Below are 16589 nucleotides of genomic sequence, written 5' to 3'. Positions count from 1 at the left end.
TAAAAATAAATCTGATCTTCTATATAGACTTCACTTTCGCAATTTCTTTTTTCTCCAGTATTTCTTGTTTGGGAAGTGTATTTAATTCTTTTTTTTAGATATTTAAATTATGTTTATGTTGGTTTAAGCTGTCTTTAATTTCAATGCTAGGTGGGTTTCTTTTACAAGCCATCTGGGTTTTTTTCATCCCACCTGTTTATTTTCTTATGTTGTTGTTTGAATGTATTTATTATATGCATAAATTAAGAACTAAAAAGGATCATTCCAATAATTGTATGTTTTGTGAGACCTGCTAACCTTTTTAATGCAGCCTCAAAAAATATTTTAATTAATTGACCTATGTCTGTAAAACTTCATATAACAGAAGTTTCTCAGGGGCAGAAAAGGTTAATAGAAAAAAATACAGAATTGTGTTTATTGTTATTATTGCTATTATTAATCATAATAATAATATATGAAATGCAGACACACAAAAGGTGAATGTCAGTTTATTTTTTATATAACAAACAGTAACAAAAGACAGCAGAAAAGATCAGGCAATGCAGTCTTACAATAGATAAGTAGATAACATTCATATTTGGATTATGCACACCAAACTTCACTCTCACTCAATGTCTCTCTCTCTCTCTCTCTCTCTCTCCTTCTCCCTTTCTTTCGCACACACACACACACACACACACACACACACACACACACACACACACACACACACACACACACACACACACACACACACACACACACACACACACACACACACACACACACACACACACACACACGGCGTACCACCCATATCAGTGATAACACACAACATAGAACTAGAAAAGACTTGCCATACATGTTCAGTTCACAGTAAAATGAAACACTGATACAAATTCAATGTAGTATAGAGAAGCCTGTGATTGTCACTGTTGAGTGGCAGCTACATCGTTATTTAGCTGTTTGACAGCCAGGTATCTCACATTCTTGATTAACCCTGCAACTATTATGCTATTTTAACCCTCTGAGATAAATTGAGTTACTACAGAATATACTGCAAAACTGGACCCTCGCAGTCACACTAATAATCCTCATTACTGCTCAAACTGTAAGAAAGTGATTAGTGAAAGATGAGGTGTTGTCGGACCTCTATCGAATAAATCAACCAATACACAAACATAATATATGTCCATTTTGTAATAACACATTGATAGATACAAAATGTACCTTCTATACCCCTTGTCTTGTTTTCTTAGGATTCTTTTTTTTCATCTAATACAAAAGATAATGATAAAAGTTTTCATTGAAAAAAAGCTTTATGTTTGTGATGAAATACTCCACATAATCTGTCCACAAATCACATAAATACAGAAAATAATTAAATATTACATGTCAGTTGAAACCTGCAACATAACATTAGACAAACCAGACCTAGTCTTTGCCATAAATGTATGGCAACAAACCACACATAATGATATTACAGATTAAGTTCACCATTAGGAAGCATCCTCAACATGAGTGTATTGCACTTATTGAAGTAGAGGTGCAGGACACGTTACCATTCTGACCCTGTGTTACTTTGGCTTTTTGAGGATTATTCGTTAAAAACAGCCCGAATTGCACTATAATACAAAATATCCGACAATACATACACTGTCACTGCAAAATAAAGTGCAGACAAAGTGGCAATGTGTTTTTATGTAAAATCATTACTGATTGGCATCAGAGTAGTGTAACTCTGCACATTAACGTTGTGTCTGCGTAGAGCAATGCCACCCAAAATATATACCAAAAATACTACCACGATGTATGACTATCATGGACAATGATACACACTTGTCTGGATCAGTCGGCTAACTATTGTGTCTATTACCTCAGAAAGACATACGTAGACAGTGAAAACACGTAATGTTAGACCACACAGCAACACATCACAGTTTGACTAACACAGACAAACCCCCTAATCAAGTCAGGTTTAAGAACCAACGTTTTCACCTTCATAAAATTAATTCCCTTAATCAGGAGATATAACAGCGTCTCAACTAGAGCAAGAGCTTGAACCTAGTCGTGTAGATGAATATCAAGGAGCATTTCCTTTTTATAGCCTCGTTCTCACAAACCATGGGCCTGTTTCTGTTCACCAAAAAGAGGCTTGTAAAATAACATCAAAAGCAGGGGATGGGATAAAGACAGGTGAAAAGGCATAAACAGGAAAGAAAGAGAAGGATACAGGCAATTTGCTGAGGCTTGCCGAAATACTTTAATGCTACTTTTAGTAACCCATTTAATCCATATGAAAGGGTTACATTAACTACCTTGATTCTAATAGCACTCTGACTTTTCGTAGGTTGGCCAGTAGTACTTCACACCTTCAGCTACAATCCTGTAGTGAGCAAAACAGATGAGAAAAGATTCACATTTGACTAGATTATGCATTCTTTGCTAGAATAATGATTAATGAGAGGATAATAAATCTGATGCAGTCAGATCTTTTGATCCAAAGCTGAGCAAGAGAGTCCCTGTTGAACCGTTCCTTTTTCATTTTCTTCAAACAGGAAAGCAATGTGGAACCTTATTGCTGATAATTTCCATACTGACCCTGCAATGTAAAAGTATTTACACTGAGATATTAGATTGCATTTCATACATTGTGTTCTTCACTTTCTCTTTGCTTTTCTGTTACTACTGAGACAGACTATACAAGAGCATATTTTAAAGCTACCCCCTTATCCCTTCATGCATCAGCTTTCCTGATGTTTTATAGTTAGTTAGTGGATTTGAAAACGCAGGAACTATGAAACCTTTGAGATTTTGATTCATTACAATTGAAGGGTGTCATATAGGTCCCTTTGTATTTATGCTTCAAGCTACAAAAAAAAAAAGTGCTTTGGTGTGCATTTTTGGGTAATCAGAGATTAACAGCATCAGAAAAATATCAATTATTGTATGAATTGTATACAAAATAAGCATTTATTGGGGATTATATAGATATTTTCCTATTTGTTAAATGGCTATTAGTCAGTGTTGTAAAGCCAGTTTCCGAGAATCAGAGAAATCTGAGATTTGATCTAATTGGCTGTACCTGTTCATAGGTATAGGGCCTCTGCGTCTGCGCTCCAGGGCCTCCCTGGGAGGAGCGGTAGGAGCCGTACTGTTGGCTTTGACCCTGCTGATACTGAGAATATTGCGAGGATCCACCCTGGGTAGGACCTGAAGCACAGGAGTTACATTCAATTAATTTGTTCATGTGTTTTGTATGTATTTAAATGCAAACGATATATGGTTGTATGGGTTGTTCTAACCGTATCCCTGTGGCTGTCCGCTGTAGCCTTGTTGAGAGGAGTACTGCTGCTGGCTGAAGGGCTGCTGCTGCCCGGCGCTTTGCTGATACTGGGCCTGCTGTTGACTGTACTGAGAGTTACCTGGAAGTGCGCACACACACGCACACGCACACGCACACACACACACACACACACACACACACACACACACACACACACACACACACACACACACACACACACAGCTTAATTCCATGTGAGGTAATAATTTAGTTAGACACATTTGGACAAACAGAGGTCGGGATTGTGCAGGAAACTATCTAAAACACACGGTTTGAAAGGACAAAATGAATAACTGTTACCTCCTTCATAGTAATGCTGTGAAGATTCATCAAAGGATCTGTCGTAGCCTTGCTCACCATAGGAAGACTGTTGATACGAGTATTCCCCATGACCTGGAGAGAAAACTGTTCAACACGTGCAAAAACTTCTCTGCGAAGGCAAAACCCACTTGCAGACAAAAGAGAAATTATTATTATTATTTATAATACACGTGCAACGACAAAACTACAAGCACAGACAACATTTTCAAGGCTTCTCGCTTCAATATGATGCACAAAGCACAACGAATACCCTGGAGGAAGTGTGCGCGCTCTCCTCAACACACTGCTATGGCACGCTCTGAAATCTGAAATTTCGGCACACCAAAGGGGACAGTATGGACACAGACACACTGGGGAGGAAACAGAATTCACACCAATGTCAGTCTTTTGCATTTTTTTGCAATACTTCTCATCTCCCACAGTAAAGGAAAAAGACGATGACTGGGAGGACGAGCTGAAGCTTCGGCACTGCAGTAAATCTGGCTCATGCATGTAGGATAGTGCTAAAAGGAAATGGCATGACCTATAAAAAGGCTTTGTGTGTTTGAGAGCTGTGTGTACGAAGTTTATGGATGTGCACGATTACCATCAGGGTAATATTGCCGGTTTATGGGCTCGCTGGAGCTCTGAGTGTGTCCATACTGCTCTCCGTAGAACTCGTCTTGTCCCATGTACTGCCGTGCAGATCCTGCAAGACAGGCGAAACATTTGTTTGGACCAATTGGCCACTGAGTTGGAGACTAAAAGAGCTTTGCCAGGACACTTGGGCAATTTATGGAGCCTGGAGGTGTGTGTGAATTAAGAATAATGAAAGACAAAAAGAAAATATTATAACAGACATTATGGACAGCTTTCTTGGAAGTCGTCATTTAGTTAAGAGGCTATTATAAATAGTTTAGTATAGAGTTAATTAACAGTATGATAATGGTTTTCTTTATGACTTATGTACTGTAGAATTTCACAGGTGATTATGATCTGTGGAGGAAGCTATTCCGGGCCAACCCAAATTTTAGAGACACTAATTAAAGTGGAGCAATTATAATTAATATTTCCATGACAAATTACATGAGATGTCATTTTAGAGGGGGGGGGGGGGGGGGGTGAGGATTACAGAAATGCAGGGAGAATCTTATCTCTGCTTGGTGGTGGTGGTGTGCAGAAACTCCAGATTCCACTCTTTCCTTTTCCCTTTCAATTTGATCAAACAAAAGAAGAAACCCAACAGAACAAAGACTCTCTGGAAGATGCATCGAAGAGCCAGGCGCAGCTTAAACGCCCTCGAAAGCCACATCCCAAAAGTTTCCGAAGACAGAGATGAGCTGTGGCATAAACACGTTGTCATCTTAACTGCAAAAATAGCAAAACAATTTCATAGCAACGTAATTCCAGATATGACCAAGAGCCCACGGTTGACAGAGGTGCCCTGGGCAACGGCCCCACGACCAATCGGGGAGCAGCTGCTGAGCGAGGAGCTTAACTATGAGCACAAGAATTCTTTAACAAAGTCCTTTCTGCAAATACTTCACCCAGCCATGCGAGGATAATAGTCTACCAGGGTGAATGAGGACACAATCATGGCCTGTTGCCCTGGAAACAGTATCAAATGCTTTTTATAACATCTGAGTTACTATGTGCCTCGTCTACACCCTTCAAACGACATAACAAGACAGGGTGGAGCTATTATTAGGTACATGCTGACACAGCCCAAGTTAAGTGATTTACAGAGACAGGAACCTAATGTGACACGAGTGATACATCTCCAGGTCTGCTATAACTAGGATAGCCTAATTTGCAGACCTTCAATACAACATCTTTGAAGGAAACAACGTACACCATGCACGCACTAATACCTCAGCAACAAATTCAGATTATCCATCAATCTGAAAACGGTGAGACGCCATTTCAGTTCAAACTGTTCCAAAGTGTAGTCAGACATCCATCTGTGTACTTAAGCACTCAAACACAACACACACAAACCCGTACAGGCATGAAGGAGTCTTCCCACCTACCTTGCTGTGAGGAGCGGTAGGATCCGATGGGTCTCTGAGACATCATACTGTTTCCTTGACTGCCCTGACCCATCATACCCATGGCCTGCTGTCCCTGATAGTGTTGGCCCCCAGCCTGGGCTGAGGAGTAGTGTGGAGTGGCAGACTGTTGGTGCATCATGGAGACTGGGAAGGAGGTGTGATTATGGGGGAGAGATCTCATACATTAATATATACAGACACATTCTAAGCACATAGCAGAATGATCATTCAACAACATACACAGCATTGGCAGAAATGTGCATAATTAAACTGACAAATAAACACATGTAAAAGGAGGTCCATGGCAATCGGAGCACAGGGAAAAGCCAAAAGGGGTCCATAGCAGTCTCTTAAAGAACAAAACTCTTTGAAGAGATGCTTTCAAGATGCTGCTCTGAAGAACAAATGCAAACAAAGCAAGTGAAGTTAGTGCATAAACATAGATATCCACACAGACATCCAGGGAGAGGAGGGCTGCATCTCAGGGTCAGGACTCAGAGATTAGGAGAGGTAAAGCCTGGAGCAGAAGGGAGAAGAAAGGAGGCAGGAAACCTGATGAACTGAATGTGTTTGCTTATTCTGATGGTTACACTGGACTAGGAGGACATTTACAGATTGATCAGTGCAGATATGAATGCAAGCAATTGCATTTTTAAAGCAAGATCAAGGGGGCGTCCATCATGAATACATTCAGAGGTAGTTCAGAAATCAACTGATTTACCATATGGTTTCTCCCTCACTCTGAACACTTAAATGGCATTACTTTCAGCAATCCCTTCCTCTAAGTGCCACATTCTGCATAATACCTATATAACAAAATAAAAACTAATTCGACATCTTGCATCTTTAGAGTATAGTTTATGATAATCAAGTCTTAAGTCTTTTGGTGTGTTCAAATCATAAGCCTAAAAGTATTCCTTCCCATAGAAATAGACCAATTATCCTGATGATTAGGCTCCTCTATACCGGGCTCACCTTGATTGGATTGCATGTTGAGGTTGCTGCGGGAGGAGGAAGAGGAGGATGTGGAGGAAGAAGAGGAGGAAGAGCCATAGCCAGTCCCAGGGCCCTGGATCATGCTGCCCTGGGAGGAGGGTGCAACGTGGCTGTAGCCGGAGGCTGAGGCTGCGCTACCGTAGCTGCTGGCTGGCAGGCTGAGGGACGCAGAGGGAATAGCCGACTGCACCTGACCAGACTGCTGCTGCATGGGGGCATGGCTGGGGCCTGACGACACACACGCACAGTCAGAGCAGCCAGCACACGATCCCATATGGTGCCACATCATGTTAATCATGGGCCCACATTCAGTTCATCTTTACAGGAAGCTTGCATGGTTGTACAAGGATTGTGTGATGAGCATTAATGATGTGTGTAAAAATTAATTAGAAACAGAAAGAAGGAAAAAGTCGCTTTAGCTGCAAGCAAATCAGACCATTAGCAGAACAAAAGATCATGAGATATCTGCAAGCAATAAAGACGAGAGACACTGAGACGAGACGAGGTATTGTGTCTGCAGACAATCATGCAGCAAAGTCAGGATCAGACAAGCACAGAAGACGGGGGACGGACAACAAGATGGAGGTATATGTGTGCAAACCAAGTGTGGGTTTGTGCAGAAAATACAGTTCACAGACCTGAGTTCGTCTGTAAAATACACATTTGTGTTAAAATCTCACCATTGCTCATTTGGCTCTGCATCATTGATGTGGGGGGCAGTCCTGATGCCATGTTGTCATTGAGGTTGCTTGGAGCGTGTCCCCCACTTTGGCCCATCCCTCCAGGACCCATGGACATGTTGGGAGTGGGAGGCTGGAAAGTAAAAACATAGTTGATCAATTAAAACAGTAATTGAAAGACTATTCCCCTATGTTACATTCATTCCTATATCATCTCCTAAATGGCAATATTTGTGTTAGTTGTATAGATTTATCACAGGACAAATGACATGAAAAGTGAATGTTTACTCCTGTGCACAATAAAATGTGCTTAGTCTACCCAAACAATATGCTCTCAGAATGGATTTGTTATGACTATTTACTTTGAAAAAGGTAGAAAAGATGAGGGATGGCAGGAAAAGAATTAATCTGATGAAGATGGGAAATCTACTGTTACTTCCTCATGAGGGACTCACTGCAGGTAGTAGTGTCTGCATGTTCTGATTGGAATCTGCTATCGTGGCCAAGTAAACAAGATTCCTGTGCAGGATCTGCTGATACCTGTCGAAAAGGGAAAAAATTAAACAGATTTATTTACTGACTTTTACCTTAATATGAAATTTAAAAGGCAGTCAGGGGGGGGGGGGGGGAATAACACTTACTGTGTGCATTCAGCTGTCTTGCCTTTGCTTTGGTAATCCATTATACATTGTATTAAATGATGGTTTTCATCCAGCATCTTTGGGAGACAAAATAACCTCAGTTGACAGGATAAGTCACAGTGCATGGTAAATGATACACTAAAACATGCCCTGAGACAGTGCGGTGATGTTGTCCTGGATTCTAAGAACTTCAACCAGCCTTTCTGGGTCAGTTTTTTTTCATAATGGAGCCAAATGAAGCAGCAGCTCCTCACAGTCTTTTTTTTAGGACAGCGTTTGAAAGTCCCTGTCTTAAAGACGAGTTGTGCATTTCTCCCAGCACGGTTCAGACAAGTAGCCTATAATAGCAGCAGCTGTCTGAGGAGCATAGGGCTAAAGGTTTGTTTCCTCATGTATATTTAGCAGAAAAGCAGGTGTCCAAAGTGACATTTAAACATGTCGGAACGCTGTCTGACAATACACTGGCACCTATAACTAACAGTTCAGGTGTTGTGCTACAAAATGATTGGAAACAGGTCACACAATCTAAAGCTGATGATTTAACATACAGTAAAAAAAAATATATATATATATATATATATTTATCATTAGTCAGAAAAAAAAACGGAGAGATCGACAGCATCACCAGTGATGAGCATATAAAGCGATCGCCTACATCACCGTCATGGCTTTGTTAGGTTCGCACCTTCAATTGACTGTAACGTTACAATACCAGTTGCCATTTCTTCTGATATTCACTACAGGCGACTTTCTCTGCACTGGCGGACCACACACTCCCATACAGACTAACATATGTAATCACAAGCCACGACGTATTATAAGATTTTTACCTTTTGAATCGTTTGCTGTGTCACCTCCCCTTTACTCCTGGGGCGCGCCGATGAAAACGCCACCGACATTTTGTCATATGTAAAATAAAAGCGCTTCTTTTATTCTAATATTTATTATCTTGAGCGCAGCCCTCTATTTGGTTACATAGCTTGTCCATTACCACCAGGAAATGGGGGTATTGACAGTGACACATCTCTGCCATGAAGAAAGGGGGGGGGGAAGAAAACACTGGATTTCTCTGAATGTAATTAAATATACGATTTAGCTGACATTTATTGATAGTGTGCAGGCAGATAATGACACAGATAAACGGTTACGTGATAGGGGAAACATCCCACTCCCCCAGTTTTTGGTATAACCCGGACAGTGAGTAGCCTACCACTTTGCCTCACTGTAGACGGAGTATCCTTTGATTCATGAAAGCCAATCAGTCCACATTGTAGTCGCTGCTCGGTGCTCAAAAGCTCTGCTGAGAAGAGTGGTTGTCAAAGTTGTTTTTAGCACCTTCATAAAAATGCATCATGATACCACAGTCTCACGTTCACATTTGTTCAAATAAGACCATGCACCTGACCTGACATCTGCAGAGCATTTCCATCCCCAGCATATGAAGCGACCCATCTAAGATCTGTGTTGCTTGAGATCCTGTACATAATTGACAAGGGAATCCAATACCCGTAAACTGTAGGCCTATTCAGATCATTTAAGTAAATGTAATGTGCTAATACCACGCTGTGAAAATACTGCACTAAAAGTAAAAAAATAAAGCATTTAAACTTGGTTAGCTGCAACTACCGATTATTTTTCTCAGTTATCGATCAGTTGTTTGGTCGAGGCTATAAAATGTCAGAACATTTCCCAAAGCCCAAGATGTCTCGTTTTGTCCACAACTCAAATATATTCAGCTTACTGCCATAGAGTAAAGAAACCAGAACATTTTCACATTTAAGAAGCTGGAATCAAATAATTTTATTACCAAAAAAAGTGGTAGCGGTTAATTTAGTAGTCGACTATAACCGAATGTTCTTTGCAGCAGTTTTTAAATCCAAAAGAAAAGGATGCAGGTTGTATCAGCTACATGTACTTAAAGTACCAAAAGTAATCATTCAGTTGTACAATATTTGCCTGTGAGATGTCGTGGAGTAGAAGCAGGATATGTATATAAAAATGAAAATCCTTTAAGTACAAGTACCTAGAATTTGTACTTAAGTTATATTACACCACTGTATACTATAAGGATAGTTCAACCAAAGGTTTACACATTTAAATCTCACTTGTAACCAACTAACATGACAGTATAATGTATGCATCCTCACAGAGCACAAGACAAGTCCCATCAGCAATTTCCAGTTTATTTACATTTGTCTCACTTGTTGCTTCAATAAGACAGAACAAAGCAATGCACACGATGTAGCCTTTAAATAAATGTATGTTTAGTTCATTATGTCAATATTCATAGTTTACAACATTTGTTAAATAAATGTAGCCTACGTCCCAAGAGGCAAATCCACATACTTCTCTTTTTTATAAATATGAAACCAAAAATACGTTTGAGAGTGAAATTCTTCCAAGTAGAAAACAAAACCAAAACTTTAAACACTCTTGTTTAATCGAAAAAGGGGAAAAATACTCAGGCAAACATTCTGAGGGGAAAACAACTATTGTCAAACAATTAGTGAGCCATGCATCCATATGCAAAATGAGGCCAAATGACAAAAAATAATAATACAATCCTGGCAATATGGGGGAAAGATGACTGCCTCAGGGACAAATACAAAGAAAGAAAAGAAGATCCTTCTTCATACAGAGACAACAGAGCCGCTCATTTAAAGGATGGGGTTGTTTTTGTGCCTTGCTGTCAAACTCTTTACAGCTTACCACTCCTGGTTCTGAAAGAAGATAGAGTCTGAGCAGTTCCCAATCCTCTTTCTCCAGAATAGCCACCTCTGAATCCTTGGCCCCTCAGGAACCGTCCAGGGACCCCAAAAGTCTCCAGATTGCGCTTCCGCTCCTCCGCCCATGTTAGTCTGAAACCGTTGATCGACACAAACAGAGGCACAACCCTGTAGCTCCGATTACAGGAGAAACTAGTGTTGCATTTTAAAAAGATTTTTAAAAAAGGCCACTAGTTTACCTGAACTTGTTATCAGACGAGATGTTGTCAAAGAAAGACTTTGCTTTGTTGTAGTAGCATTTTGGTCCACAATTAACATCCTCTGCTGTCGAGTGCAATTCTTCTTTTTCTTTCCCTTCATGATTTTTATCTGCAGACAGACGCACTGCAAGTTACCTGGGAGGATACACGCCATGAAACACCAAGCCAGGTGAATGTTTCTATAGGCAAAGCCACCGATTTACAACTCATGTGCTCTTCTAATTACCATCCCAAATCCTACATACAATAAAAAAACAAAGTTGCGTACACCGAGCAGGAGCAAATCTGGCTTTTGAAATCCCACTCGACTATTTCTGGTTTCAAGTTGGTATTGTTTAAAAATTGCAAGGACCTGTGTCAGCAATGGAAACCCATCTTTGCACACGTGTATGGAAAAAAGGGCTTTGTAGCTTACCTGCCACACAGAATATTAATCACTTAGTCATAGTCACAGTAAGGTTTAAACTGACCATGTAGGCCTTTAAAAAGTTAGCGTCAAAAAAAGCAGAAGATGAAAATGCAGTGGTGCATTTGTAATAACATCAACTGATGAACCAACCTTTCATCCTGTCATGCACCTCCCTCTCCAGCTCCTCCTTAACAAACTGTGCATTTGAGGAATCAAAATCAAAGTCTGTGTCAAACTTAAGGATGGCAGACGTAACATTAGCCACCATGAGCTGGCCTCTACTACGGTTCCTGCGCCTCCGAGGACCTGAGATTTATTTTTAAAATGCATTGAAAGTTCATTAGGATTGTAATTTGTATTTTCACTCTTTCACAAACTTTTACGTTTCACAATTACCTTGTCTTCTGGGTGGTGGCCTGTTTTCATAATTCTGCTGCCGAGTTCCCTGCTGAGCATTGGGCACACCTGGGCCTGACTTCACTTAAATTTAAAAACATTTACACTCACTCTTAAGATTGCTCGCAATTGCACAGATGGACATTCTCTGAACAGAGTTGTAAACTATTGTATGACTGTTAAACAAGCAAAGCTATTCACTTTTGGGTGAAATAGAATTTTATTTTTTCTTTCATCACTGCAATTGTGTATTCTTACTAGTGGCTTCAGGGCCCCTTCTGGTCTGTGAAACCTCTCCTCTTGGCCTCTGGGGCCTTCTTTCCCACTGCTGCTGCTGTTGCTCCTGCTGCTGTTGTTGTTGCTCCTGCTGCTGCTGCTGCTGCTCCTTCTGCTGCTGCTGCTGTTGCTGCTGCTGTTGCTGCTGCTGTTGCTGCTGCTGTTGCTGCTGCTGCTGTTGCTCCTGGGATGCAGTAAAGCCTCCCCTCAGCCTGGATCTATCCACATGGAGGGTTTGCACAGCCTTTTCCACCATAGGGCCCCTTCTAACATGCATGCCTGGAAGTATAGGCCCTGCATGACAAACACAACCAAATGCTGTAGTACACAAACCACCTAAAAGTATACAGGTATACTAAGGGTGTGGGTTTATGGTCAGTTTACTAGCAACAATTATGAGTTAATTAAATTACCAAGGCCAAGAGCTGCAGCATATTGTTGATTAAGTAGAGAGCTGGCAGCAAGCTGGTTGTAGGCGGGCATCCTTAGGGGGCTAAATGGGCCAAGAGAACTTGCACTGGATGACTGAACAAAAGAAGCTTAATCAATTTAACACACATTATATGAGTCTCCATGTACTCTGCTGTGTGGTGTGAGCCATGCAGTTCTTGCATACCTGTACTATTGCAGGATCTGGGGGTAGGCCGTGGGTAGATCTTGAAGGTTCACACAGTGTGATGTCCTTAATATCACTTCCGCGGAAAGTGATGTACTCATAGATGTCATCTTTGGACGGTGTTGGTCTGTCAGTGGGTCGTCCCTCCGTTCCAAAACACTTGACTTGTTGAGAGAAAATGTTTGATAAAAGCTAACAAGAGTTATCCATGTTCCAATTGTGCTGCTACATTTCAAAGTCAACAGAAAACTCAGCAAAAACATTATTTTTGGACATGCTGGCAGGCTGTTAGGCAAAGGCCCACACCACTCACCTTTAGCCAGCACTACTGCGGAGTTCACTTTGTCAATTGTAAACAAAATCCCCTCATAACGATTTTGGGCTTTTGAAATTAACCCTATTTTACAGCCAATGTAGGGCTTTGATGAACTCATGGCAGAGAATATGCAGGACAATAGCTTATAAATTTCAACAAGAACTCAGGTTAAAGCTATCAAGCCATGGAGCGACCTGAAACTATTTATAAGCGTACACAGGTGACTTGAAACCACGCCCACTGATTGAGGCCTGAACGCACCTGGCGATGAGACACCTACTAATTCCCTATGCTGAACTTTTCATTCAGGACTCATGATGTCTGATATTTAGCAATGTTGACAGTTATGTTATTATTTAATTTTATTCTCAATCTTTTATGTCGTATTTCTACTTTTTTTCTTCTTCACTATAAAATATGTAAGCATTGTAGGAATGCTACAGGAATGAGAAGGTACGAACAGCGTCATATGTATGCCAATTTAAATGTATGTCAACTATAAATATAGCTATATAAATAAATATATGTTGTATAAATGTATAATAAGTTGCCACGTATAATGCACTCATGTAGCGTCAACAAGCCAGATAATAATGTTGCATAACAACTATGTAAACTGTGAATTGTTGATCTGACATCCAGATAACATCACTTCTCTCTGTCTGTGAGTGCTAAGGCAGCTGCTGCGGTTCTCCTGGAAAAACAGCAACAACGCAGCCATTTTGAGTCGTCTACGATAGAGTGAGATGGATACAAAATGCTTCAATACTGTGTATGAATCTTTAAAGACATGATGTACAACCGAGAAACTCTATCGGAGAGTCCTCTCGATGTGATAAAGTCCCACCAGGGGCAGCTCTGTGAGCGGTATCGTTGTTTTCCCGTGGAGCTGTCAGACCGAGCTGGAAATCCAAACTGCACCCCGCAACCATTTGTCCCAAGCTTTATTTTCTTCGATGGACCAATCACAGTGCCCGGCTAGGCCGCGTCACTGACATTGCATCCAATCGGCGCATGCGTCTCACGAGCGAGCGCAGCTTGGGAAAGATGGCGGCGGGCTCCGATTTGCTAGATGATGTTTTCTTCAACACAGAGGTGGACGAAAAAGTAGTGAGTGATCTAGTTGGATCTCTGGAGTCTGAACTAACGGGAGCAGGACGTGTCAACACACCGACCAGGGTCCAGTCTGCAGCAAATCACTTTGGCAACTCAGCTGTAGGCAGTAATCCCAATGTTCAGGGCAGAAACATGGGACTTTCACAACAAGAGCTTGCTAAAGCAGGTAAGATAGCTGCCCAGTCCGGTTAGCTAACATTAGCTAATTTTGGTCACGTTGTTCAACTGATTTTTAGCTAACTAGGCTTCGATTATGTGTTTCCCAAACTAATGCGGATCGTAGAGTTGTTCAACACCCCCCCCTTGTTTTCATGTGTTTCCGCTGCTGTAGGAACAGGAGTGCAAGGAGGTGTCATTAACAGTACGGGGTCCCCCGGTTCAAGCATGGATGGATCTGCCGGCACCACATCGGGCATGCCGGCCACTCAGAGTCAGTCCAAGCCTGGGACAGCTAGCGGAGTCGTGACGGCAGTATTGGGTGTTGGGAAACATGAAACGACTAGTGTTCAAACTTTGAATGGAAGTGCCGTAATGATGAACTGTCATGTCACTGGAGGCAGCAGCGGCAACAACTCCCAGCCTGTCGTCACGCTTGTCAACAACGGACCTGTTTCTGCGATCAAAGGAAGCGCAACAGTTTTGTCTGCAACACCAAGTACTATTATACGAACTTATTCAACGAGTGCGCCGAATGCTGTGATCTCGTCTCAGCCATCTGTAAAAAGTGTACCCACAGTCACGCTTGTGAGACCACCTATGCAAACTCCCACCAACACCTCACACATCGGAGGCAACACAACCACAGTTTTAACAGCACCAGCCGTCAGTGTCACCAGCACTGCAGGCTCGCTCGTCAACAAATTTGACTCCACAAAAACTATAATGCAGACTGGTGCGCACGTTATGGCTTCAACTGTTGCGACACCGACCATTAGGAGCCCGACTGTTTTGCAAAACTTGAGGACTTCACTACCGTCAACAATCGCTGTCACCCCTCCTGGTGGAATACGAGCTATTGCTCCACAGGTGTTGGCTCCTCGACTCACTCAGCCTCAACAAAACGCCCCAAATATCCAAAACATCCAGCTCCCTCCAGGTAACTTAAAGGTTAAACGTTATAGAGCATGTGGAAGTTGTGTCTAACATATTAGATGTATCTTCAGTCTATTTCAAGCTGCAATAACGTGTTGCTACCAAACACAAATGCAACTTTGTTTTATTTGGTGACGTTTCGTAGCTGCTGAATAGGCAAGTCTCTTGATGCCACAAACAACAGATTAGAGGTTGACAAGGTTCAAACTGCAGACCAGATAAACAGCCGTGAGGGCAGTCAGCTGACCTATTCCTATAGTATATCAAACTAGTCTATTCCAAACTATTGTTGCAATACATTGACTCTAATTACTTTTGTCTTGTCAGAGACACGCGCAAAGCAGTTCTCATATCAACAGCTATCTACTGTGTATCTCCAAGTAAATATCCCATGTGTGTTTTAAACAGTTTGCAAAGTAATTATCTCTGTCTGCAGATATTGCTCCAAGGTTTTGCACTGGTAGATTAATGTAAAGTAGAAATTGTTAAAGTAAGATCAATGCATGGAATTTAGCTCTGCTTGGGAGTACTGTATTTAGAGCTATCTTAAAACAGTACTTAAACAACAGCATTGTATCTACACCATTTAATAACATGTATCTTCATACGATTCAGCACAACAACTTATTTTCTTTGCATTTGCTTCCTTATTGTCATGTCTGGCCTCTATTTAACTTGGTATTACTTTGTTGTAGGCCAGTGTATTACTATGTACTGGAGCCAAGTCACTTGTTTGATGGAGATGCTATAAAACCAGGCTCCAGTGCATCGTAATACACTGGCCTACAATAAAGCATTAGAGGCAACAACAAAAAAAGAAGTTGTACTTTATTGTTGTGGATGCTCACAGCATCTAATTGCATTTTGTGTTGTGGCTTGAAATGCTTTTGATTTATGGCACCGTGTTTGTGGCTCAGTGACATCGATTAGAAATCTCTGAACACAGACCTCACAGCTTAGGCAATGTCTATGCATCAATAGACAGTTGAGTAATTCATTCCCCCTAACGTCAGAAACTCCATGCAATGCATACAGTATATTACTGAGACCGATCAGGACAGAAAAGCTCTGACCTTCTGATGTTGTTTGCATGTTGCAGGCATGGTCTTGGTTCGCAGTGAGAGTGGGCAGCTGCTGGTGATTCACCAGCAGACCTTGGCTCAGATGCAGGCTCAGTCGCAGTCCCAAAGCGCCATGACACCACGACCTGCAGCCCCAACCAGCACGCCACCTGTACAGATCTCTTCTTTACAGGTACCAGGACTGCTGGACACAAGAGCACAGTCACACAGAAAATATGACTCATTCATGTTTGGTAGTGACGCATTGGATCTGATATACTGGATCAGTATTTACGTGAATAATAATCTTATTTAACATATTGAGTTT

At 41.4% G+C, this 16589-nt stretch overlaps 3 protein-coding genes across 9 annotated transcripts in view; 1 reads left to right on the top strand and 2 right to left on the bottom strand.

Moving 5' to 3' along the window:
• Nucleotides 1-471: 471 nt before the first annotated feature.
• On the bottom strand, nucleotides 472-8973 carry LOC115011210 (calcium-responsive transactivator-like). 5 transcript variants are annotated; one of them, XM_029436265.1, is made up of 11 exons: nucleotides 8824-8973; nucleotides 7994-8070; nucleotides 7808-7892; nucleotides 7353-7485; nucleotides 6652-6900; nucleotides 5656-5820; nucleotides 4233-4334; nucleotides 3626-3718; nucleotides 3285-3404; nucleotides 3065-3192; nucleotides 472-2581 (listed from the first exon to the last, which is right to left on the bottom strand). In XM_029436265.1, exons 1-11 carry the CDS (start codon nucleotides 8890-8892, stop codon nucleotides 2555-2557), a joined length of 1248 nt encoding a protein of 415 aa, XP_029292125.1. In that variant the 5' UTR covers nucleotides 8893-8973; the 3' UTR covers nucleotides 472-2554. The 5 variants fall into 5 exon arrangements, with proteins under 5 accessions (XP_029292125.1, XP_029292120.1, XP_029292122.1 ...); XM_029436260.1 differs by lacking the exon at nucleotides 4233-4334 and having other exon boundaries at nucleotides 3626-3730; XM_029436262.1 differs by lacking the exon at nucleotides 4233-4334 and having other exon boundaries at nucleotides 472-2365; nucleotides 3626-3730.
• A 1184-nt stretch (nucleotides 8974-10157) lies between these two features.
• Nucleotides 10158-13186, bottom strand: lsm14b (LSM family member 14B). 3 transcript variants are annotated; one of them, XM_029435988.1, is made up of 8 exons: nucleotides 12990-13185; nucleotides 12677-12840; nucleotides 12474-12585; nucleotides 12043-12354; nucleotides 11785-11868; nucleotides 11539-11694; nucleotides 10959-11088; nucleotides 10158-10851 (listed from the first exon to the last, which is right to left on the bottom strand). In XM_029435988.1, the coding sequence occupies exons 1-8, from the start codon at nucleotides 13108-13110 to the stop codon at nucleotides 10692-10694; spliced, it is 1239 nt and encodes a 412-aa protein (XP_029291848.1). In that variant the 5' UTR covers nucleotides 13111-13185; the 3' UTR covers nucleotides 10158-10691. The 3 variants fall into 3 exon arrangements, with proteins under 3 accessions (XP_029291848.1, XP_029291850.1, XP_029291849.1); XM_029435989.1 differs by having other exon boundaries at nucleotides 10713-10851; nucleotides 10959-11114; nucleotides 12990-13186; XM_029435990.1 differs by lacking the exon at nucleotides 11539-11694.
• Nucleotides 13187-13900: 714 nt separating this feature from the next.
• The window catches only part of LOC115011054 (transcription initiation factor TFIID subunit 4-like), a 12244-nt gene continuing 9555 nt past the window's right edge, over nucleotides 13901-16589 (top strand). Inside the window, exons 1-3 of the mRNA XM_029435987.1 lie at nucleotides 13901-14274; nucleotides 14440-15204; nucleotides 16300-16454. Of these exons, the coding sequence (XP_029291847.1) occupies nucleotides 14007-14274; nucleotides 14440-15204; nucleotides 16300-16454 (1188 nt within the window). The 5' untranslated portion in view covers nucleotides 13901-14006. The remainder of the gene's footprint in view (nucleotides 14275-14439; nucleotides 15205-16299; nucleotides 16455-16589) is intronic.

This window comes from Cottoperca gobio, chromosome 7, assembly GCF_900634415.1.
Source record: "Cottoperca gobio chromosome 7, fCotGob3.1, whole genome shotgun sequence".
In the NCBI taxonomy this organism is placed as follows: Eukaryota; Metazoa; Chordata; class Actinopteri; order Perciformes; family Bovichtidae; genus Cottoperca; species Cottoperca gobio.
The sequence above is the reverse complement of the archived record's forward strand: the minus strand, read 5'-3'. Positions and strand labels throughout refer to the sequence as shown.